Source organism: Tamandua tetradactyla, chromosome 9 (assembly GCF_023851605.1).
Source record: "Tamandua tetradactyla isolate mTamTet1 chromosome 9, mTamTet1.pri, whole genome shotgun sequence".
Taxonomy (NCBI): domain Eukaryota; kingdom Metazoa; phylum Chordata; class Mammalia; order Pilosa; family Myrmecophagidae; genus Tamandua; species Tamandua tetradactyla.
In genome coordinates this window covers 35,113,621-35,139,727 of record NC_135335.1, presented here as the reverse complement: position 1 = coordinate 35,139,727, position 26,107 = coordinate 35,113,621, and the positions used below count along the sequence as shown (strand labels likewise).

The window sequence follows — 26,107 nt, the reverse complement described above, 5'->3', positions numbered from 1 at the left end:
TTTCTAATGCTCCTCCTTAGACTGAGGTTGGTTTGTTTTTTGTTTGTTTGTTTAGGGCAGGCATTGTGCCTTTTTCATCTTTGCTTTACTGGCACAGTTGCCTTGCAAGTACTAAGAGCTCAGTAAATGTGGTTGAAGAAATGAGAAAGGTAAGGAGTCAAATAAAAGCTAGTGCTTGATGATGAATACTTCTGAAATTTCCCCAGTGGCCACAGTGGCATACAAATGATAAAGTTGGATCATTTGGGATATTGAATGTATTGCCTTAGTATTGCGTTTGCTTTTTAAAAAAAAAAACAACTTTTTTAGTTGTAAACTTTAACATATTAAGTGTTTGCTTTTTTTTTTGTATGCTATATGGTGGTGGTCACATTTCATTCTTTTTCCATGTGACTATTCCATTCTTGCAGCACCATTTGTTGAATTTTTTTTTGCTGGTGGGGCGTGCACAGGCCGGGAATCGAACCCAGGTCTCTGCATGGCTGGTGAGAATTCTACCACTGAACTACCGTTGCACCCTGTGTTTGCTTTTGAAGTTAAGTTTTCCTTTCTTTGAGAATCTGTTTCCCATGTCATTTAGCTGCCATGGTCCAGTGATACTCTCATATCTTAGTGTCTTGGTCCGATGATTTGAGGCAACAGTTTGTTTTCTCAGACTTGTACTGAATAAACTTTATGTGAATTGTGAAAAGAACAAAGAATTCTTAATTGCTGCTAATTTGCCTGAATTGGCTTTTCCCCTTCTTTCCTTTCTTAGGGCTCTTCCTACTCCAGAGAGGAAACCTCATCCAGGGTTATGATGCCACTTTCTCACTGTCAATGTGACATTGGTTAGCTAATGCTGCAGGAACCCTGGTGCCTCACAGAGGAATCGCATGAGGCCACTGCCTTGCCAGGACTGAGAGGAGCACTGCCATGGCTTCTTTGGAAGACCCAGGGGAAGTGCGGGAAGGCTTCCTCTGCCCTTTGTGCCTGAAGGACCTGCAGTCTTTCTATCAGCTTCAGTCACATTATGAGGAAGAGCACTCAGGGGAAGACCGTGATGTCAAAGGGCAAATTAAAAGTAAGAGGCAAGGATCTTGCTTGTCCCATTCTGTCACCTGGAGCTTTAACTCATGGGATGGTTTTCATCAGCGTCCATGTTGCCACCAGAATATGATAATAATAATAGTAGTTACCGAACATACATCTAGTGTTTACCACATGCCAGGCATTGATCAAAACTCTTCCCTTGTGTTAATTTAAATCTCACAATGGTTATATGATTATGAGCCGGAATTAGGTAATTAGCCTAGAAGTCACACAGTGAGGCAGAACCTGGCTTTGAATTTAGGTTCAAATCGTACCACATTCTGCTCTCTCTTGCTAGATTCTTTGAATTATTTAACCACCAGGCTAGAGGGTTTTAGAGTGGAATTCCTTTCCTTTACTATTAATATGGAGGTAACTTATGCACCATTTACCTGTCATAGATTCAGGTCTTCCCACCAGCCTTTCTTCCTCAACTAGACTTTGTTCTCTATAGTCCGAAGAAAGAAGGTCAGACTTGAAAAGCAAAGAAAAAAACTAAGGAATGGCTTTTGAGCTTCCTGGGGTTCAGGTCCTGGAGAGTTGAAGAAAGAATTTTTAACTGTGCATTGTGTTTGTCATTTTCCTGGACTTCAGATTCTAATCCCTAAATTAGATGCAGCTTTTCTGGAACTCACTTACCTAGTAAGTTAGCTACTCTGCTTCTCAGGAAGCATTTCTGAAGGTGATATGCTTAAACAGGTTTGGATGCTGTTTTCACAATTCGTTGTTGGGGGGGAGAGAAAGGAATGCTTATGTATTCCTAAGTGGACTTTGGCCTCCAGACATGTGAGTCACATGTATTCTGTAATTAAATATTTGTCTCTAGAGTCCCATTCCATATCTTACTTCTCAGTTCAGAATAAAAAGCATTGTTGAAAGCTTTGACAAGTATAGCTTCCATCCAAAATATGACAAAGTCAAACATTTTCAAAATACTAAGAGCTGTGATGGACAAGGTGACTTCTGGCTGGAAAGCCATAACTATTAGAAGGCAAAAAAAAAAAAGGATTGTGCTGTATAGTTTTCAGAGACCCCTTTCAGATACATCACTGTTCCTTTTGATTTTTTCAACAATCCTGCAGGAACTTGGTTAGTTTCTTCTTACAGATAACAAGTGAGGCTCTGAGATGTTGAATAATTTGTCCAGGGTCACCCAGGAATTGACACAACTATGCCTGGAGCCCAAGTTTATATTACCCTCAGGTCCATTGCTGCTCTTTCCACACATCATCAGTGATGATGTGAGTCCCTATATTCAATCACAGTATGCACTGCAGTTTACTGTAAAAAAAGCAGCAACAAAACCACAAAAAAGCAGAAGGATGCTGATTATCTGAGTTTCCTTTAACCAGACGAAGGGCCTCCATGAGTTTTAGTGAGCTCTGGTCTTAGTTTCAGCAGAACTGAGTCATACACCAGTGATATTACTAAGACCTGTGATGCCAGTGGGAGGTGAGGTTAGAGAATGTCCTTAGATTCCTCTGGTTGATCCTTATTTTGGAGGAAAAGTTTGAGATTAGGGAACAATAAATACAGGAATCTATGAAATAGAGTGGAAGGAATATGGATTTTGGAGCAGATCTTTGCGTGCATACCAACTTTTTTCTCTTAATAGCTATATAACTCTAGTAAAAGGATTTATTCTTTCTACATTTCAATTTCTTCATTTGTAAAAACAACTTTACCCCCTCTCACTATGGTCATGAAGTTTCTAGATAATTTTGTATGAACACTGGTATTACACATAGCAGATAATACACTCTCAGCAATTGGCAGTCAGTATTATGATCATTATGATTATTCATGTTTTGTTCCGTCCAAAAGCCCATTTCCTTTTCGCTTTTATTGCAGAAACGTGTGATATAGTTGGTATAAATGAGATGAAATGTTCCTTGTGAAAGAAACTTGAAAGAGGATTCTTTTTTTTTTTTAACGCCTCCATCTTTTCCATATCTCTAACCTCTGAAAAACTAAGAGACTGACTTAAGCATTCTTTTAGTACTACTAGTGATCATTCTTTAGTCAGTAAGGAATTCTTGCATGTTGCAGTTTTTTGTTTCAGAATCTGGAAAGCCCAGTTTTAAGGATGTTGTGAAGAGTTTTTGAAAAGCCCTTTCAAAAGCAGGTCACCTTTACATTTGGTCTCTTGATTCTTAGAAATGCTATGACTTTGCCAGTTTAGGCAAATGAAATGTTAAAAGAGTTGATCTTGGCGTCAGGTTTTGGAGGCAGTTTAAAAGAGAAAAGAAAAACTTGGGCTAACTTCATTCATTACTAAGAAGTGGCTTGTCAGAGAGTTTGAGTCCCAGCCCTGCTTTAGCTTTAATTTAGCGCATTTGCTTTGTAGGTGGAAAAAAGGGTGCTTGAAAATTAACTGTGGCTTCTGCTTTGTGTTTTTAAAAACATGGGATTGTTCTTAATTGGCTCCCCATTGAGGGGCTACACCCATTCTGGGAAAGTTGCCAGGCGTTTTTTCCTAACTGCGTAAATGGTATAGACTGCCTGTTTAACTTAAAACAGTTTAATCTTGTTTGCAAAAATGAATTGGTGTTGGCTAATCCAGTTTCCTGTTTGTTAGACCCTTTGTTCACATCAGGCAGTTTCCTCTCCCCTATTGTTGAAAACACTACTTTAATGCATTTTAAAGGGTGTCTTTCAATTCTGGGAGACTATTTTCCCAATAGCTGGAGGAAACCATCCCATAGTGACTGATAATCGGAGAATTTGCTTTATTGGCTTTTCTGCCTAACAAAGACATGCCTGTAACTTTGTCATTCTCTCCATCCATGTTAGCCACTCCCTTCATATCTGCATTTACCTAGGCATTTAAAAATCTGTGAGGGTGTTTTTAATGTTACTCAACAGAGCTCTTCAGAGTCAGACATGGGTATTCCGTGAAGTATTGATCTTTTAAATATAAAAGAAACTATATCATTTTGTATTAAATCTGATAGTTTCTACCAGGTTCCAGTGGCAGAAAGGAATAGTAGTCACCCAAGATTTAGGAAAATTAATGAGAGAAAATTGTGAATTCTTCCCCCCTTCTGCTACCATGTTCCATTAAACAGCACAGCCTCTTACTTCAGCGCAGGTGGCAGAACCCCAGTTCTGCAGAGACATAGTTTGAGAGTCAGTCCTGCCTTGGGAAGCGCTGAGGCTTTTGCTTCAGACAGATGACGTTTCCAGTTCTAGCTTTGCTGCCTATAAACTGTGATCCCGGGTAAATCTATTCCCCTTCCCCTCTTTGAAGTCTTTTCCTCATTTATAAGTAGGGATACCACCTGCCTCATAATGCTGTGAGTGTTAACTGACATAATGTATTTGAAAGCACTTTGCATTGTATCTGGAACATAGAAGGGCTCAATTCAGAAAATACTCTCTTTTTTTCCTTCTTACCAAGTCTAATTCCCTTTGTATTATGTTATAGATATGTAATCTATTTCTTGAAGCTTTTTGAAGATGTTCTCATGTAGGCATTCAGTAGGTAGGGAAGGAGAGCCCTAAACATTGTGGAGACCACCAGCCCAGGAATGATGGATTGGCTGAATCCCATCCTGGAGATAAATGGGAAATGTTTACGCGTGAGCCCCTAGGGTAAATAAATTAGTACTGTGGAATTTGATTTAAAAAATTGAGTTATAATTTACACACAAATTTTTAAGTGTATAATTCAGTAAGTTTTGAAAAATGTATATATATACCGGTGTGACCAACAGCCCTATTAAGATCTATAAAAAAAAATTAACACTTCCATCAGCCTGGTTCTCTCATCAAATATAAATTTTTCTAACTTTTTTTATTGTATACTATAACATATATACAAAGCAAAGAAATAAAAAAGCAATAGTTTTCAAAGCACTCTTCAACAAGTGGTTACAGGACAGATCCCCAGAGTTTGTTGTAGGCTACCATATGATCCTCTCATATTTTTCCTTCTAACTGCTCCAGAATATAGGAGGCTAGAGGACTTCAATATTTTTTTATCACTACAGTCGACTTTTTGTCCTTCTTTTTTTTGTGTGTGAAAAATAACATATATACAAAAAAGCTATAAATTTCAAAGCACAACACCACAGTTAGTTGAAGAACATATTTCACACTTTGACGTGGGTTACAATTTCACAATTTTAGGTTTTACTTCTAGCTACTCTAAAATACTGGAGTCTAAAGGAGATACCAATTTAATGATTCAGCATTCAGATTCATTTAAGTCTTATTTTCTCTGTGTAACTCCACCATCACTTTTGATTTTTCCATCCCTCTCTTTCGGGATGTTTGGGCTAGAGGCAATTCTAAATTTTTTATATTGGAAGGGTCTGTCACTAATATGGAGTAGGGAGGTGAAACTATCTGATGATCTAGAGCCGCTGGGCTAAGTTTCAGGACTTATCTGGACCAGGGACCCATCTGGAGGTCGCAGGTTTCTGGAAAGTTACTCTAGTGCATGGAACCCTTGTGGAATCTTATATATTGCCCTAGATGTTCTTTAGGATTAGCTGGAATGGTTCTGGTTGGGGGTGGGCAGGTTATGATAGGTAGCAAGGTCTAACTGAAGCTTGCATAAGAGCAACCTCCAGAGTAGCCTCTCTATCTGAACTCTCTCTGCCACTGATACTTTATTAATTACACTTCTTTTCCCCCATTTGGTCAGGATGGAATTATTGATCCCATGGTGCCAGGTCTGGATTCATCCCTGGGAATCATCTCCCATGTTGCCAGAGAGACTTTCACCCCTGGATGTCATGTTCTACATAGTGTGGGATGGGGGGGTGGGACAGTGATTTCACTTGCAGAGTTGAGCTTAGAGAGAGTGAGGCCAGATCTAAGCAACAACAGAGGTCCTCCAGAACTAACTCTTAGGCATACCTATAGGTAGTCTAAGCTTCTCCACTACCTACATAAGCTTCGCAAGAATAAGCCTCATGATCAAGGGCATGGCCTATTGACTTGGGTGTCCCTAAAGTTTGACACAGCATCAGGAGATTCCCTGATGGTAAAGTTTAATAGTTGCATATTCTTTCTCTGAGGGGGGGGACTTTGCCAATACTTTTTGATTATCTGCTTAATATACTTTAGGATGTTTCCAGGCATTATAATAATCTATACAAGATTAAAAGACCTCTTTCTTATTCTGTGCTCCTAGTGTTTCAGTTGTTCAAAACAGCTTTACAGATAGGTTGAATTAGATTATGCACTACAGAAAATTTCAGTTCCAGTACAAATAAATCTTTCTTCCATTGGTCTCCAAGAGTGTGTGTGGCTTTAAAATACAGACACTATCTTCCTTACACCTATGTTCTGAATTTCTTTAACCCCAACCTGTTTGGCTTTGTTCTTATCTCTAAATATCAGGTTATACATATAAAACAGCCTTTCAAAATCCAGATATAATGATCACCACTCCAGGCTTTATGTATCTGCTCTAAAAACTTACAATCTAGGCTCCTATTTTCTTATAAGCATTTTCTAAAGGTGACCATACCATTGTTGTTTTTTGTTTCTAGCTTATTTTGTCTCACTAAATGTCCATGTGTTCATTCACATCGTTGCATGCCTCACGACTTTGTTCCTTTTTGTAGCAGCACAACCTTTGTTCATAAGTATACACCATCGTTCACCAATTTACTTCTCCATAAGTGCATCCTTCAGTCACCTGCATTCATCGGTCATCATGCAGAGGGCCCAAAGTCCACAGTCCATCAACACTCGCAATTTTAGATAATTTCATTGTTCCCAAGAGAAAGAAAACAAACACACCCTTGCCAAATAGGAAATCTAAATCTCCTCTTAACTCTTGTCCCTCACCCCATTATTTACCTCTGCTGTTGCTGTGGTAGTGCTGATGGTTTCCTTTTGAACATAGCTCATAGCATGCAATAGCAGTTTTCCCTCAGTACCCTGTACTTAAACCCTCTTTATGCAAGAATCATATCTTTGAAGTAATTCTTGTGAGAACTCATTCATATTTCTAGTGTGAATCAGTGGGACGTGTAGGTCTATATGACCCCTTTCAATCTTGTTCATCTTCAACATGGTAATATTACTTCTAGACTCACTAGAGAATCACCTTTGCTCATATCTGTTCCCTTAAATTGCAGTTCAACCTCATTAGCTAATGGTTCACCCATCTCTAGCTTCTATGTATCTCTAAGTCCCCTGTATTCTGTATTATAATTCTCTGATTATACAGTGGAATCATACAGTATCTATCCTTTCATTTATGGCTAATTTCACTCAGCATTATGTCCTCAAGGCTCATCCATCTTGTCATGTGCTTCAGGATGTCATTTTGTCTTACTGCTGCATAATATTCCATCATATGTATATACCACATTTTGTTGATCCACTCATCTGTTGATGGGCATTTGGTTTGTTTCCATCTTTTGGCATTGTGAATAATGCTGCTATAAATATTGGTATGCAAATATGTTTGTGTCGTTGCTTTCAGCTCTTCTGGGCTCTTCTGGGCTATTGCTGGGTCATAGGGCAACTGGATATTTAATTTCTAAGGAAATGCCAAACAGTCTTCCATAGTGACTGCACCATTATACATTCCCACCAGCAGTACATAAGTGTCCCAGGTTCTCCACATCCTCTCCAACATTTATAGTTTCCTGATTGTTTAATAGCAGCTGTTCTTATAGGTGTGAGGTGGTATCTCATTGTAGTCCTTTTTTTTTATTAATTAAAAAAAATTAACTAACACAACATTTAGAAATCATTCCATTCTACATATGCAATCAGTAATTCTTTTTTTTTTTTTTTTTTTTTTTTTTAAAGAGAGAGGGAGGAAGGGAAGGAAAGACAGAGAAGGAAGGAAGGAAGGGAGGAAGAAAGGGAAACATTTTTAAACATTTTCTTGTTTTATTATATTTTGTTTGTTTGTTTGTTTTTTACATGGGCTGGGGCCGGGAATCGAACCGGGGTCCTCCGGCACGGCAGGCAAGCACTCTTGCCCGCTGAGCCACCGCGGCCCAGCAATCAGTAATTCTTAATATCATCACATAGATGTATGATCATCATTTTTTAGTACATTTGCGTCGATTTAGAAAAAGAAATAGCAAGACAACAGAAAAAGAAATAAAATGATAATATAGAAAAAATAAAAATAAAAAATACAAAAAATATATATAAAAAAACAAAAAAAAACTATAGCTCAGATGCAGCTTCATTCAGTGTTTTAACATAATTACATTACAATTAGGTAGTATTGTGCTGTCCATTTTTGAGATTTTGTATCCAGTCCTGTTGCACAGTCTGTATCCCTTCAGCTCCAATTACCCATTATCTTACCCTATTTCTATCTCCTGATGGTCTCTGTTACCAATGACATATTCCAAGTTTATTCTCTAATGTCGGTTCACATCAGTGGGACCATACAGTATTTGTCCTTTAGTTTTTGGCTAGTCTCACTCAGCATAATGTTCTCTAGGTCCATCCATGTTATTACATGCTTCATAAGTTTATTCTGTCTTAAAGCTGCATAATATTCCATCGTAGGTATATACCACAGTTTGTTTAACCACTCGTCTGTTGATGGACATTTTGGCTGTTTCCATCTCTTTGCAGTTGTAAATAATGCTGCTATAAACATTGGTGTGCAAATGTCCGTTTGTGTCTTTGCCCTTAAGTCCTTTGAGTAGATACCTAGCAATGGTATTGCTGGGTCGTATGGCAATTCTATATTCAGCTTTTTGAGGAACCGCCAAACTGCCTTCCACAGTGGTTGCACCATTTGACATTCCCACCAACAGTGGGTAAGTGTGCCTCTTTCTCCACATCCTCTCCAGCACTTGTCATTTTCTGTTTTGTTGATAATGGCCATTCTGGTGGGTGTGAGATGATATGTCATTGTGGTTTTGATTTGCATTTCTCTAATGGCTAGGGACATTGAGCATCTCTTCATGTGCATTTTAGCCATTTGTATTTCCTCTTCTGAGAGGTGTCTGTTCAAGTCTTTTTCCCATTTTGTAATTGGGTTGGCTGTCTCTTTGTTTTTGAGTTGAACAATCTCTTTATAAATTCTGGATACTAGCCCTTTATCTGATATGTCGTTTCCAAATATTGTCTCCCATTGTGTAGGCTGTCTTTCTACTTTCTTGATGAAGTTCTTTGATGCACAGAAGTGTTTAATTTTGAGGAGCTCCCATTTATTTACTTCTTTCTTCAGTGCTCTTGTTTTAGGTTTAAGGTCCATAAAACCACCTCCAATTGTAAGATTCATAAGATATCTCCCGACATTTTCCTCTAACTGTTTTATGGTCTTAGACCTAATGTTTAGATCTTTGATCCATTTTGAGTTAACTTTTGTAAAGGGTGTGAGATACGGGTCTTCTTTCATTCTTTTGCATATGGATATCCAGTTCTCTATGCACCATTTATTGAAGAGACTGTTCTGTCCCAGTAGAGTTGGCTTGACTGCCTTATCAAAGATCAAATGTCCATAGATGAGAGGATCTATATCTGAGCACTCTATTCGATTCCATTGGTCGATATATCTATCTTTATGCCAGTACCATGCTGTTTTGACCACTGTGGCTTCATAATATGCCTTAAAGTCTGGCAGCATGAGACCTCCAGCTTTGTTTTTTTTCCTCAAGATACTTTTAGCTATTCGGGACACCCTGCCCTTCCAGATAAATTTGCTTATTGGTTTTTCTATTTCTGAAAAATAAGTTGTTGGGATTTTGATTGGTATTGCATTGAATCTGTAAATCAGTTTAGGTAGGATTGACATCTTAACTATATTTAGTCTTCCAATCCATGAACACGGTATGCCCTTCCATCTATTTAGGTCTTCTGTGAGTTCTTTTAACAGTTTTTTGTAGTTTTCTTTGTATAGGTCTTTTGTCTCTTTAGTTAAATTTATTCCTAAGTACTTTATTCTTTTAGTTGCAATTGTAAATGGAATTCGTTTCTTGATTTCCCCCTCTGCTTGTTCATTGCTAGTGTATAGAAACGCTACAGATTTTTCAATGTTCATCTTGTAACCTGCTACTTTGCTGTACACATTTATTAGCTCTAGTAGTTTTGTTGTGAATTTTTCCGGGTTTTCAACGTATAGTATCATATCGTCTGCAAGCAGTGATAGTTTTACTTCTTCCTTTCCAATTTTGATGCCTTGTATTTCTTTTTCTTGTCTAATTGCTCTGGCTAGAACCTCCAACACGATGTTGAATAACAGTCGTGATAATGGACATCCTTGTCTTGTTCCTGATCTTAGGGGGAAAGTTTTCAATTTTTCCCCATTGAGGATGATATTAGCTGTGGGTTTTTCATATATCCCCTCTATCATTTTAAGGAAGTTCCCTTGTATTCCTATCTTTTGAAGTGTTTTCAACAGGAAAGGATGTTGAATCTTGTCAAATGCCTTCTCTGCATCCATTGAGATGATCATGTGATTTTTCTGCTTTGATTTGTTGATATGGTGTATTCCATTAATTGATTTTCTTATGTTGAACCATCCTTGCATACCTGGGATGAATCCTACTTGGTCATGATGTATAATTCTTTTAATGTGTTGTTGGATTTGATTTGCTAGAATTTTATTGAGGATTTTTGCATCTATAGTCATTAGAGAGATTGGTCTGTAGTTTTCTTTTTTTGTAATATCTTTGCCTGGTTTTGGTATGAGGGTGATGTTGGCTTCATAGAATGAATTAGGTAGCTTTCCCTCCACTTCGAATTTTTGAAGAGTTTGAGCAGGGTTGGTACTAATTCTTTCTGGAATGTTTGGTAGAATTCACATGTGAAGCCGTCTGGTCCTGGACTTTTCTTTTTGGGAAGCTTTTGAATGACTGATTCGATTTCTTTACTTGTGATTGGTTTGTTGAGGCCATCTATTTCTTCTTGAGTCAAAGTTGGTTGTTCATGCCTTTCTAAGAACTTGTCCATTTCATCTACATTGTTGTATTTATTAGCGTAAAGTTGTTCATAGTATCCTGTTATTACCTCCTTTATTTCTGTGAGGTCAGTGGTTATGTCTCCTCTTCCATTTCTGATCTTATTTATTTGCGTCCTTTCTCTCTCTTCTTCTTTTTGTCAGTCTTGCTAAGGGCCCATCAATCTTATTGATTTTCTCATAGAACCAACTTCTGGTCTTATTGATTTTCTGTATTGTTTTCATGTTTTCAATTTTATTTATTTCTACTCTAATCTTTGTTATTTCTTTACGTTTGCTTGCTTTGGGGTTAGTTTGCTGTTCTTTCTCGAGTTCTTCCAAGTGGACAGTTAATTCCTGAATTTTTGCCTTTTCTTCTTTTCTGATATAGGCATTTAGGGCAATAAATTTCCCACTTAGCACTGCCTTTGCTGCGTCCCATAGGTTTTGATATGTTGTGTTTTCATTTTCATTCGCCTCGAGATATTTACGAATTTCTCTTGTAATTTCTTCCTTGACCCACTCGTTGTTTAAGAGTGTGTTGTTGAGCCTCCATGTATTTGTGAATTTTCTGGCACTCTGCCTATTATTGATTTCCAACTTCATTCCTTTATGATCTGAGAAAGTGTTGTGTATGATTTCAATCTTTTAAAATTTGTTGAGACTTGCTTTGTGACCCAGCATATGGTCTATCTTTGAAAATGATCCATGATCACTTGAGAAAAAGGTGTATCCTGCTGTTGTGGGGTGTAATGTCCTATAAATGTCTGTTAAGTCTAGCTCATTTATTGTAATATTCAAATTCTCTGTTTCTTTATTGATCCTCTGTCTAGATGTTCTGTCCGTTGATGAGAGTGGTGAATTGAAGTCTCCAACTATTATGGTAGATGTGTCTATTTCCCTTTTCAGTAATTGCAGTGTTTCCTCGCGTAACTTGGGGCATTCTGATTTGGTGTGTAAATATTTATGATTGTTATGTCTTCTTGTTTAATTGTTCCTTTTATTAGTATATAGTATCCTTCTTTGTCTTTTTTAACTGTTTTACATTTGAAGTCTAATTTGTTGGATATTAGTATAGCTACTCCTGCTCTTTTCTGGTTGTTATTTGCATGAAATATCTTTTCCCAACCGTTCACTTTCAACCTATGTTTATCTTTGGGTCTAAGATGGGTTTCCTGTAGACAGCATATAGAAGGATCCTGTTTTTTAATCCATTCTGCCAGTCTATGTCTTTTGATTGGGGAATTCAGTCCATTAACATTTAGTGTTATTACTGTTTGGTAATACTTTCCTCTACCATTTTGCCTTTTGTATTATATATATCATATCTGATTTTCCTTCTTTCTACACTCTTCTCCATACCTCTCTCTTCTGTCTTTCGTATCTGACTCTAATGCTCCCTTTAGTATTTCTTGCAGAGCTGGTCTCTTGGTCACAAATTCTCTCAGTGACTTTTTGTCTGAGAATGTTTCAATTTCTCCCTCATTTTTGAAGGACAATTTTGCTGGATATAGAAGTCTTGGTTGGCAGTTTTTCTCTTTTAGTAATTTAAATATATCATCCCACTGTCTTCTAGCTTCCATGGTTTCTGCTGAGAAATCTACACGTAGTCTTATTGGGTTTCCCTTGTATGTGATGGATTGCTTCTCTCTCGCTGCTTTCAAGATCCTCTCTTTCTCTTTGACCTCTGACATTCTAACTAGTAAGTGTCTTGGGGAACGCCTATTTGGGTCTAATCTCTTTGGGGTGCGCTGCACTTCTTGGATCTGTAATTTTAGGTCTTTCATAAGAGTTGGTAAATTTTCAGTGATAATTTCTTCCATTAGTTTTTCTCCTCCTTTTCCCTTCTCTTCTCCTTCTGGGACACCCACAACACGTATATTTGTGCGCTTCACATTATCATTCAATTCCCAGAGCCCCTGCTCAAATTTTTCCATTCTTTTCCCGATAGTTTCTGTTTCTTTTTGGATTTCAGATGTTCCATCCTCCAATTCACTAATCCTAACCTCTGTCTCTCGATATCTACCATTGTAGGTTTCCATTGTTTTTTTCATCTCTTCTACTGTATCTTTCATTCCCATAAGTTCTGTGATTTGTTTTTTCAGACCTTCCATTTCTTCTTTTCGTTGATCCCATGCCTTCTTCATGTCCCCCCTCAATTTATTGATTTGGTTTTTGAAGAGGTTTTCCATTTTTGTTCATATATTCAGAATTAGTTGTCTCAGCTCCTGTATCTCATTTGAACTATTGGTTTGTTCCTTTGACTGGGCCATATCTTCAATTTTCCTGGAGTGATTTGTTATTTTTTGCTGGCGTCTGGGCATTTAATCCGATTTCCCTGAGTGTGGGACCGAGCAGGTTGAAAGACTTTCCTGTGAAGTCTCTGGGGTCTGTTTTTCTTATCCTGCCCAGTATGTGGTGCTTGTCTGTCTGCGGGTCCCACCAGCAAAAGATGTTGTGGCTCCTTTAACTTTGGAAGACTCTCGCTGCTGGGTGTGTGGTGGAGACAGAGGAAAGGTTGTAGGTTGGTTTTAATGGCTTCAAATTGTGAAGTCCTGGGATCTGAATTCCTTGAGAGAGGGATTCCACCTGAATTGCGTTTCACCCCTCCCGCGGGGAAGGTTCAGGTGGTAGAGAGCCCTGAAAGCAGCCTGTTTCTGCGTTTGTGGCAGTTGCAACCTGTGTAATCCCAGCGCTGAGCCCAGAGGCAACCAAGCCTCCGTAGAAATAGCCGCAGAAGGCTCTGTTTCGCCCGCTTTCCTTAGCCCAATAGGCGACTTCCGCCTTGATCAGTTTCGCCTGAGCTGAGGGCCTATTTTCAATAGTCAGAAGTTGTTCATTAATGCCACTATTAGTGTTAGGTTGGACTCAGTCTCTACTACTGTTGGAGACTCTTTTCCTTTCCCTCTGGGAAGTCGCCTGTGGGGGAGGGGCGCCGGCCGCTGCGGCTTGGGGAACCGCTGATCCGAGGCTCCCAGCCGGCCTGGGAAGCCGAGTGTGTTGGAGGGGCGCCGGCTGCCGGCCGCCGTGGCTTGGGGAACCGCCGATCCAAGGCTCCCAGCCGGCCCGGGAAGCCGCGTGTGTGGGAGGGGCTCTGGTCGCCGGCCACCGCGGCTTGGGGAACCGCCGATCCGAGGCTCCCAGCTGGCCTCGGAAGCCACGCGTGGGGGAGGGGCACTGGCCACCGTGGCTTGGGGAACCGCTGATCCGAAGCTCCCAGCTGGCCCGGGATGCCCCCCGTGAGGGAGGGGCACCAGCCACCAGCCGCCGCTGCTTCGGGAACTCGCCTCTCCGAGTCTCTCAGCTGGACCGGGAAGGAGGGAGGGAGGGGCACCGGCCGCCAGCCGCTGTGGCCCGGAGAAGCGTGCGCTGCTCGGGGACCTCACCGCAGTGGAGTCTCGTAGCCAGTCCAGCCTTTCCAGACTGGGGTACATTGTGTGTCCAGTCTCTGTCGTGGCTCCGGGAACTGTTCTGTACTGTTTCTAGTTATTTAGTAGTTGTTCTGGAGGAGGAACTAAGATGCGCGCACCTTACTAAGCCGCCATCTTCTCTGGAAGTCCTCATTGTAGTCTTGATCTGCATTTCCCTTATAGCCAGTGAAAATGAACATCTCTTCATGTGCTTTTGAGCCATTTGTATTTGCTCTTCAGAAAAATGCCTATTCATATCTTTAGCTCATTTTATAATTGGGTTGTTTGTTCTTTTGTTGTTGAGTTGTATGACTTCTTTGTCTACACAGGAAATCAAACCTTTGTCCAATATTTATTTCCAAATGTTTTCTCCCATTAAGTTGGCTGCCTCTTCACCTTTTTGGCAAAGTCTTTTGAGGTACAGAAGCATTTGATTTTGAGGAATTCCTATTTATTTATTTTTTCTTTGCTTGTGCTTTGGGTGGAAAGTTTAAGAAGCTGCCTATTATTACTAGGCCTTAAAGATATTTCCATACATTTTCTTCTAGAAGCTTTATGTTGCTAGTTCTTATATTTAGGTGTTTGATCCACTTTGAGTTAATTTTTGTGCAGGGTGTAAGATAGGGGTCCTCTTTCATTCTCTTGGCTATTGATATCCAGTTTTTCTATGCCCAATTATTGAAAAGACTATTTTGTCCCAGTTCAGGGGATTTGGGGGCTTTGTCAAAAATCAGTTGACCATAGATTTGGTGGTCTATTTCTGCACTCTTGATTCAATTCCATTGGTCAGTGCTTTTTTCTTTGTGCCAGTACCATGCTGTTTTGACCACGGTGGCTTTATAATAGATTTTAAAGTCAGGGAGTATTAATCCTCCCATTTCGTTCTTCTTTTTTAGGATGTTTTAGCTGTTCAGGGTCTCATTCCCTTCCAGATGAATTTGGTAGTTAGTTTTTCTAAATCTTCAAAGTAGGTCATTGGAATTTTGATTGGTACTGTGTTGAACCTGTAGATCAGTTTAGGGAGAATTGACATCTTAACTATATTTAGCCTTACTATCCATGAGCAGGGAATGTCTTTCCACCTGTTTAGAGCTCCTTTGATTTCTTTTAGTAATGTTAATGTAGTTTTCTGTGTACAAGTCCTTTACGTCCCTAGTTAAGTTCATTCCTGAGTATTTGATTCTTGTAGTTGCTATTTTAAATGGAATTTTTTCCTTAACTGACTCCTCAACAAGGTCATTGCTTGTGTACAGCAATGTTACTGATTTTTGCACATTAATTTTATATCCCACCACCTTGCTGAATTTGTTTATTAGCTCAAGTAACTTTGCTGTAGATTTCCAAGTATTGGAAGATGATGCAATGCATTATTTGCATCATCTGCAAATAATAAGAGTTTTACTTCTTCCTTTCCAATTTGGATGCCTTTTATTTCTTTGTCCTGACTTATTGCTCTAGCTAGAGCATAATGTTGAATAATAGTGGTGACAGCGGGCATCCTTGTCTTGTAACTGATCTTAGGGGGAAAGCTTTCAATCTCTCTCTATTGAGTACGATGCTGGCTATCGGTTTTTCATATGTTTCCTTTATCATATTGAGGTAGTTAGCTTTGATTCGATCTTTTGGAATGTTTTTATTAGAAAAGGATGCTGAATTTTGTTAAATGCTCTTTCAGCATCAGTTGAGATGATTGTGTGATTTTTCATTTTTGATTTGTTAATGTGCTGTATTATGTTAACTGATTTTCTTGCGTTGAACCATCCTTGCTTTCCTGGTATAAACCCTGCTTGGTCATAGTGTATAATTCTTTTAATCTGCTGTTGGATTTGATTTGCTAATATTTTATTGAGAATTTTACATCTATGTTTATTAGGGAGATTGGCTTGTAGTTTTCCTTTCTTACAGTGTATTTACCTGGTTTTAGTATTAAAATGATATTAGCTTCATAAAATGAGTTAGGTAGAATTCCTTTTTCCTCAATTTTTTGGAAAAGTTTGAGCAGGATTGGTATTAGTTCTTTCTGGAATGTCTGATAAAATTCTCTTGTGATGCCATCTGACCCTGGGCTTTTCTTTATAGGAAGACTTTTGATGACTGATTGAATTTCTTTAATTGTTATTGGTTTGTATAGATCTTCTATTTCTTCCTGAATCAGTGTAGCTTGTTTGTGTGTCTCTAGGAATTTGTCCATTTCATTTAAGTTGTCTAGTTTGTTGCCATATAGTTGTTCATAGCATCCTCTTATGATTTCTTTTATTTCTTCAGGGTCTGTGGTAAGCACCCCTTCTCATTTCTGATTTTGTTTATTTTCATCCTCTCTCTTTTTTTCTTTGTCAGTCTTGCTAGTGGCCTATCAATTTTACTGATTTTCACGAAGAACCGACTTTTGGCTTTATTGATTCTTTTCCTTTGTTCTTTTGTTCTCCCATTCATTTATCTCTGCTTTAATCTTTGTTATTTCTCTTCTCCTATTTGCTTTGGGGTTAGTTTGCTGTTCTTTCTCAAGTTCCTCCAGATTTGCTGCTAAGTCCTTTATTTTTGCTCTTTCTTGTTTTTAAATATAGACATTTAAGGCAATGAATTTCCCTCTCAGCACAGCCTTTGCCACATCTCATAAATTCTGATAAGTTGTATTCTCATTTTCATTCATCTCCAGGTAGCTACTGTTTTCTCTAGCAATTTCTTCTTTGACCCACTGGTTGTTTAAGAGTGTGTTACTTAATCTCCATTATTTGTGAATGTTCTCATTCTTTGGTGGTTATTGAGATCCAGCTTCATTCCATTGTGATCAGAGAAAATGCTGTGAATAATTTCAGTATTTTTAAATTTATAAAGACCTGTTTTGTGCCCCAGCATATGATCTGTCATGGAGAATGTTCCATGAGCACTAGAGAAGAATATATAACCTTGTGCTTTGGGGTGCAGTGACCTATATATTCCTGTTAGGTCTAATTCATTTATCAAGTTACTTAACTTCTCTATTTCCTTGTTGATCTTCTGTCTGGTTGTTTTATTTATTGAGGAGAGTAGTGTATTGAAGTCTCCTGCTATTATTGTTGCAATATCTATTGTTCCCTTCAGTTTTGCCAAAGTCTGTCTCATGTATCTCAGAGCTCCTTGATTGGGAGCAGAAACATTCATGGTTGTTATATCTTTTTGGTGAATTGACCGATTAATTAGTATATAATGTCCTTCTTTGTCTCATATGAGGTCTTTACATTTAAAGTCTGTTTTGTCCGATGTTAGTATAGGTACTCCTGCTTTCTTTTGATTACAGCTTGTATGGAAAATCTTTTTCCATCCTTTCACTTTTAGTCTATTTGTGTCCTTGTATCTAAGATGAGTCTCTTATAAGCAACATGTAGCTGGATTATGTTTCTTAATCCATTCTACCAATCTGTATCTTTTAATTGGTAAATTTAGTCTGTTAACATTCGAAGTTATTAATAAAAATGCATTTCTTGATTCCACCATTTTATCTTTTTTGTTTTATTTGTCAGGTCTATATATTCTTTTTCCTCTATTTTTAAATTACCCTTAGTGGTACTCTTTAATTCTGTGCCCTCCTCCATACCTCCCTCTCCTGTCTTTTTTTTTCAGCAAGCAAAATTCCTTTTAGTGTTTCTTGTAGGGCTGGTCTCTTCTTTACAAATTCTTTCAGGACTCCTTTGTCTGTGAAAACTTTAATCTCTCCCTCAGTTTTGAAGGAAAAACGGGCTGGGAACAGAATTCTTGGCTGGAAGTTTTTCTCTTTCAGGATCTTGAGTATATCATACCACTGCCTTCTTGCCTCCAGGGTGCTAGTTGAGTAGTCTGAACTCAGTCTTAGTTGGTTTTCCTTGTATGTAGTAGATTGTTTTTCTCTTGCCGCTTTCAGGATTTTCTGCTTCTCTTCAAAATTTGACAGACTGATGAGTATGTGCCTTGGAGAAAGTCTACTTGGATTTTTTTTCTGCTTGGAGTTCTTTGGGCTTCTTTGACTTGTATATTTATGTCCTTTATGAGGGTTGGGAAGTTTTCCCCCATTATATCCTCAGCTATCTTCCTAGCCTGTTACACCTCTCTTCTCTTTCTGGGACACCAATAATTCTTATATTTGTGTGCTTTGTTTTGTCTATCATTTCCCTGGTTCCCATTTAATTTTTTCTGTCTTTTTTGCCATTTGCTGTTTTGAGTCTTCAAAGTCAATTATCCTGTCCTCTATATCACTTATTCTTTCTTCTTTCTCTTCAAATCAGGTGTTGTGTACCTCTAGTATGTTTTTTTTTTTGGTCAACAGAGTCTTTAATCTCTGTGCTATCTGCTATTTTTCTATTTATTCTTTCAAATTCCTCTTTATGCTCTTCTACTGTCTTCTTGATCTCCTTTAGGTCATTTGCTGTCCCACTTATTTTATTAAGTAGAGTTGTATGAACATCTTTGGTTAGTGGTTCCAATGTCTATGTCTCCTCTGGTGTTTTAATTTGGTCATTAGGCAGGGCTATATCTGTCTGCATCTGATATGCTTGGTGATCTTCTGCTATCTTCGTGGTATGTAATTATCATGATTGATTTACTTTGGGAGTTGATTTCTTTCGGTAGTCTAAGGCCTTGTGTGCGTAATGGTTGTACAGCAGGGAGCAGGGGACAGGGTGGAGCACTCAGTGCGGTGATTTCTTTCAGTGCAGGTATGGGTACAGGTTGGGGATGTTATCCTCATGCTTGTGAATGTGGGCGCCCAGGGACCAGGGAGGATGTAGCTGTGCGGGTGCACTGGTCTCGGGGGCGTAATCCTGACATGTATGGTCTAAGGCATGGGGCCCTTTATATGCATGTGTAGAGCTGTGGCAGCAGGTTGGCATTATGCCTTTGTGGATTGGAGGCAGATATGGCCTAGCTGTGCAGGTCTGCACTTTCTCAGAGCTAGGAAGTATGGGTGAGGGCCGTGCACATGTGCGGTTCTAGGACTTCTGTAAAGTGCGGTTCCCAGAGATGAACGACATGATTTGGAGCCCATGTGCACACGTGGACCTGAGAGTGCCATAAAAGGATGCAAAGACCTCAGGTGGGGTGCTGTGAGGCTGTGTGACACTGTGGGCTGGGTGGGGGGTCAGGGGTCGCCTAGGTATGGAGGTTAGTTCCTGCAGCCTTTATGTGCTGGCAACAGCCTGCAGGGAACAGGGAGGGGGAGGTAGTGCTCAGGAGGGGTGTAGGAGAGGTGGGTTGGGCTGCACTTGGGGTGGGGACGTGGGGCAGGTACATACACTGGGGGCTGATGGGGTGGGGGCGCCTGGAGCATGGGGAATGGGGGAGTGAATGTCTGGGTTTGGGTGCGTGAGGGTAGCATGCCCAAAGAATGTGGCCTGGCTTATTTCCTAGTCCCGGGCTCCTGTCCATGCACTCCCATGGGCTCTGAGCCTCTACACATCTGCGCCTCCGTGCCAAGCTTCAGCTTTCTACCTCTCAGTTCCTTGGCCTCTGCAACCATGGCTGCTGCATGTGGTTCTCAGAAGGCTCTCCCAGGTCATCTGCACTCCTGAATCTCCACCTCAGTCGCCCTCCTGTCCCTTCTCTAACTTTTCTGTGAAGCAGGGCTAAGCTCAAGCTACTCTATCTGGCCATCTTCCCAGAAATGTCATCAAATGTAATTTTAGGACTTCTATTTAAATGGGCTCTTAAATTTGGCAGTGAACTATAATTTAGCCTTTAAGTTGGTCTATTAACTTTCTGCTCATATTGATTTGTGAGTATTTGGGGTAGTTGTAATACAGTGTTTGCTTATATTTGTATTTTATTTGGGATCCAAATATTTCTTGAACATTTTTAAACAAAGCATAATTCTTTTGTCAACTCTTGTTTTTTGAAGTTGCCCTTGACTGTTTACTGAGTGTTCCTCATGGATTCACTTGTGTTGTTTGCTCCATTTTTCAAGGTCTTGTCCAGAAGGCTAAAAAAGCAAAGAACAAGTTGTTGAAACGAGAAGGCGATGACCGAGTAGAATCAGGGACCCAAGGATATGAGTCTTTCAGCTATGGAGGGGTTGATCCTTACATGTGGGAACCCCAGGAGCTTGGTAAGAAAATCTGTTCATTCATTCAGCAAATGTTTATTGAGCATCTACTGTGTTGTAAGTACTTTTTAAAGTAGTACCCAGAAACCAAGGTGGTATAAGCTTCTCATGGACCTTATGTCTTGGTTGGGGGAGAAAATGGAAGGGAAAGAGCTGAACATCTGCTTTGTGGCAGGTCCTACATTGAGGTCAAAGAGAAAACACATGTGGTCTCTTTCCCAGGGTAATCTGCCCAGGGTCACACTATGAGTAAACTGCAGAACTGGGATGTGAGTTTGATCTCTCTGATGCCCATGTCTAAACTCCACTGATGGAATGCCCTTCTCTCACATAGAATGTTATCCACTTAATGAGAGGCACTGGCTTGTGTTTACTTTTCTGAACTGCATAATTATGGCATCAGCTACTTACTTTCAAAATATTCACACTTTTGGCATGATGAAAATGTTCTAAAATTGTTTGTGGTGAGTGGTTGTATAATTGTAAATATACTAAAATCCATTTAATTGTAGTCTTTAAATGATATGGTATGTGAATTGTATCTCGACAGAGCTGTTACTAAAAAAAGCATGCCATACTAAGTTCAGTGTACTAATTTTGCATATCCTTTAATTGTTAGGTAATAACAACCATTAATATAATAAGGCCTTTTCTAGTAGGAAATGTATAAATGATTCCTTTGATATGCACAGTGCTTTATCATACTTTCATATTCATTACCTTGTTTACCTTTCACAGAAGCCTTGTGAGGTAGAGTGGGGTAGAAATGCTCATTCCCATTTTATATATGAGGAAACTGAGGCTCTGAGAAAGGGAGTGATACATTTATCCAGGATCATCAACCATATCTTTATAGTGCTACTAGGGAAGGTGTCTTTTTGGATGAGGAGAGTCCTTGGACTGCATTGTGTATATGGTAGCCTCTAGCCATATGTGCATATGTAAATTAATTAAAATTAAATAAAATTAAAAGTAAGTTCCTCAGTCAAACTAGCTACATTTCAAGTGCTCGTTATCCACGTGTGGCTATTGGCCATCATGTTGGAGAACGAGAACCTTTACATCATTGTAGAAAGTTATACTGGACAGCATTGTCCTAGAATGACATGAAGCAAGAGAACATTGTTTTAAAAATAATACTAGATAGTGACTAAATGTACAAATTAAAAAAATGTTTTTGCATGAGGAAGAACAAAGGAATGTCATTACTGCAGGGTGCTGAAAATAGATGGTAATTAATATTTAAAATTTTTAATTTATGTGTGAGACTAAAGCAAAAAATGTTTATTTGGTACAAAATTTATATTTTGACTAGTGCATTTCCTAATATAACTTATGTAGATAGCTTGGTTGAACAACATAAGTACATGGAACCTTGGGTAAGACATGAGATTTTGTTGGTTTGTCCAGAGTGATGCCCCAATGAATCCCAGAGTGATTTGATCAGTGAGCAGAAAAGTATTTGCAAAGTCCCCTTTGGGGAATGGTGAGAACTGGGTAAAATTCAGCCTCCCCAAGTTGAATTCTTGATATTCTCACAAGCAGTGGGCACAACTAAAGCAATAGGCTGAGCCCCCAGTCTTGGGGTTTGTTCATATGAAACTTAACCCCACAAAGGATAGGTCAAGCCTACTTAAAATTAGGCCTAAGAGTCACCCCCAAGAGAACCTCTTTTGTTGCTCAGATGTGGCCTCTCTCTCCAGCCAACACAACAAACAAACTCACCACCTTCCCCCTGTCTACGTGGGGCATGACTTCCAGGGGTGTGGACCTTCCTGGCAATGTGGGACAGAAATCCTAGAATGAGCTAAGACTCAGCTTCAAGGGATTGAGAAAACCTTCTTGACCAACAGGGGGAAGAGCAAAATGAGACAAAATAAAGTGTCAATGGCTGAGAGATTCCAAACAAGAGTTGAGAGGTTATCCTGGAGATTGTTCTTACGCATTAAATAGATATCACCTTGTTAGTCAAGATGTCATAGAGAGGCTGGAGGAAACTGCCTGAAAATGTATAGCTGTGTTCCAGTAGCTGTGTTTCTTGAAGATGATTGTATAATGATATAGCTTTTACAGCGTGACTGTGTGATTGTGAAAACCTTGTGTCTAATGCTCCTTTTATCTACCTTATCAACAGACAAGTAAAACGTATGGAATAAAAATAAATAATAGGGGGAACAAATGTTAAAATAAATTTAGATTGAAATGCTAGTGATCAATGAAAGGGAGGGGTAAGGGGTATGGTATGTATGAATTTTTTTCTGTTTTCTTTCTATTTCTTTTTCTGAATAGCTGCAAATGATCCAAGAAATGATCATGATGATGAATATGCAACTATGTGATGATATTGTGAATTCTGATTATATATGTAGAACAGAATGACCAAAAGTTAAGAATGTTTGCATTTGTTTGGTGTTTTTTGGCATTTAAAAAAAAATTAAAAAATTAATAAAAAAATAATACTATACATATGTAATTATGAGTTATAAATGAAAGTCAAGTAGAAGCATGAAGGAGAAATTTCAGGCATGTGAATTGTTACTAGCTTTGTGATAGCTTATTTCATGATTGCTAATGTCAGATTATCAGGGTCATTTCTGATTAACTTGCCTATTTGAACAACTGAAAGGAGTAGCAAATTGTGGAAGGTCAAGCAGATAGCAAAATCTAGAAGTTAATATTTGTGGTCACCCATAAGAGTTCTGAACTATAATTTAATTAGATGTTTTTATGGTTAGGGAAGAAAGATGCGTGGAATGGTTAAGAGTATAGTATAAGACAAATTCCACATATTTTAGGGTGTATAAAATAACAGGTATTCACTGGGAGGAGAAAATGAACCTGAGTGCTGAGGGCCTGGAGGTGCAGGATTGATTTTTGTAGAAGGTGTGAGATTGAGCAGGGGATATTTCAGATGTACTAGACAACCAGCTACTTGGTTCCAATTTGTTGGTGAGGTTTGTCTCATATCTTGGCTGCTGGACTGAGGAAGACATCAGTTAAACTAGCTCCTCTAAGGACATCTGTAAGTGTTTACCTTTGTTTTTTTTGGCATTTTGGAAAGAATTGTTTTTATCCTTATGAAAAGCCATATTGTTCCAATTTTGGAAAGTATGAAGAGAATAAAAAAAATTGTCCATAGTATTATCACCTTTTTTATTTAATAAACAGTCATGTACCAGTTTTTGTGACTTTATAAAAACTTATTTAATCCTCATAACAACCCTAATGGTACTATTACTGCACTCATTTTACAGATGAATACTCTTAAGCTACAGAGAGGTTAAGTAACTTGTCCAGGGCTACACAATGTGGGTCAGAATTGAAACTTGAACTCAGGCTGGCGCCATTCCTGACTTCTCTCCACTATACTCTCAGGTCTCACATCTTGTACTTTGTGACCTCCTAAGTAACCAAAGTTAACACTTCAATAGATTTCTTTCCATCTGCTTCCCTAGTTTTTGAATTTTTCTTAGGACTGTTAACATCCCAGAATTCTTACTTGCTTTTTTTATTTTAACTTTTTTTATTGTATAATATAACATATATACAAAGCAAAGAAAGAAAAAGCAATAGTTTTCAAAGCATACTTCAATAAGTAGTTATAGAACAAATCCCAGAGTTTGTCACGGGCTACCATTCCAGCATCTCAGATTTTTCCTTCTGATTGCTCAAAACACTGGAGGCTAGAAGGAATATTAATATAGTAATTCAGTAGCCATACTTGTTTGTTACATCCTATTTTCTCTGTTATACCTCTCACTTCTCCTTTAATCCTTCTCCCAGTCTATAGGGATCTTTGGGCAATGCCCGTTCTGACATTTTCATGTTAGAAGGGGTGTCCACACCAAAGGAGAGGGCGATGAAATTGATAATCTTAGAGAGGCTGGTTCCTCTGAGTTTCAGAATTTATCTGACCTAGGAACCCTCTGGGAATTTATGTTGTAGGAATGTAAACCTAGTGCATGAAACCTTTATACAGTCTCATACACTCCAGACTCTATTAAGTCAACAGGAGTGATTGATGTTGATTGAGGTTTAGGAAACAATGGCAGTTAGCACTTTCTAACTGAAGCCTGCATAAAAGTAACCTCCAGAATAGCCTCTTGACTCCATTTGATCTCTCTTGGCCAAAGATGTGTTTTATTACGCATCTTTTCCCCCTTTTGGTCAGGAAGGTGTTGTCAATCCCATGGTGCCAGGGCCATACCAATCCCCAGGAGTCAGATCCCATGTTGTCATGGAGATTTTCACCCCTGAATGGCTTGTACCATGTGAGGGGGAGAGCAACAATTTTTCTTGCAGAGTTGGGCTTAGAGAGAGAGAGAGACCACTTCTGAGCAACGAAGAGGCTACCTGGAAGCAACTCTTAGGCATTGTTATGGGTAGTATTAGCTTCTCCCCTACAGAAATAAATTTCATAAGGTCAAGCCTCAAAATACAGAGCTTGGCTTATTTTCTTGGGAGTCCAAAATGATTGAGAGGATACCTGAGGTTTCCCAGATAGGAGAGTTTAATAGTTCCATATATATATATATATATATATATAATTCCATGTAGTTCCATATATATATATATATATATATATATATAATTTTTTTCCCCTTCAGACCCTCAAGGGACTCTACCAATACTTTTTAAAAAACTATTTATTGATATAAATTATATATTCACATACCGTGTAAATTATCCAAAGTATATAGTCAGTTATTCATAATATCATTATATAGCTGTGCATTTATTGTAACAATCAACTTTTTTCTTTTTTGTGAAAAATAGCATATATACAAAACACATCACAACAATTAGTTGTAGAACAGATTTCAGAATTTTTTTCAATTACCTATTTTTTATTGCCAATACTTTTCAAATTATCAGCCCACCATAGTTTGAGATGTATCCTGATATATTAAGCTATCCAGAATACAAGGCCTCATTCCAGAAGGAGTTGGAGTTGTTTAAATAAGCAATCCAGAGAGGTTGATTTAGATTATGTGTTACAGAAAATTTAAGTTCTAGAAATAATAAAGCTCTTTGCCGTTGGTCTCATACAGTAGCTGAAGGTCTAGAGTACATAAACTATCCTCTTTCACCCTGCATTCTAAATTCCTTAGACCCTGCCAGAATGGCTTATTTTTAATCTCGAATTGAGGCCTGATCTCTTTTTCAGTGACTTTAACTGTTATTATATATAGCTATGCTAACTTTCAGGGCTGCTTCATTTCTGGGTCTTTTTGTTTTTTTTTAATTAAAAGAAAAAATTTGTTGAAGATCTGAAAAACAATTCCTGAAAGACTGACTTTTCTAGAAACTGTAGCTACACAATGCATTGTGTCTAATCATGTTAAAATGTGGTTTAGACACAAATACAAAAACCATGAGACGAGTCGCTGTTCTTCAACAATCTGAGCAAAGATAAAATGCCTAAGGAACAATGTGGATGACTTACAAAGGATAGGCTCTATCATAGTTAGGTTCAGGTGTTGATTTGGCCAGGTGAAAGTACCTAGTTCTGTTGCTGTGAACAGGAGCCAATGGCATGTGAACCTCATCTGTTGCTTACATCTGCGGTCAGCTAGGGGGAGTGCCTGCTGCAGTGAATGATGTTTGATTTAATGGTTGAATGCTTAAATGAGAGCTCAATGCAGCACAGCCTAAGCAGCTCTGCATACCTCATCTCAGCACTTGCAGCTCAGCCCA

At 38.7% G+C, this 26,107-nt stretch overlaps 1 protein-coding gene across 4 annotated transcripts in view; it reads left to right on the top strand.

Moving 5' to 3' along the window:
* RBSN (rabenosyn, RAB effector) overlaps positions 1-26,107 on the top strand; it is a 51,113-nt gene that overhangs the window by 1,203 nt on the left and 23,803 nt on the right. For 2 of the 4 annotated variants that reach the window (XM_077116446.1, XM_077116449.1), the window contains exons 2-3: positions 758-1,063; positions 20,273-20,413. In XM_077116446.1, coding sequence (XP_076972561.1) covers positions 916-1,063; positions 20,273-20,413 — 289 coding nt within the window. In that variant the 5' untranslated portion in view covers positions 758-915. Of the gene's footprint in view, positions 1-55; positions 150-757; positions 1,064-20,272; positions 20,414-26,107 lie in introns of all 4 variants that reach the window. The other 2 variants (XM_077116448.1, XM_077116450.1) reach the window with 2 other exon arrangements.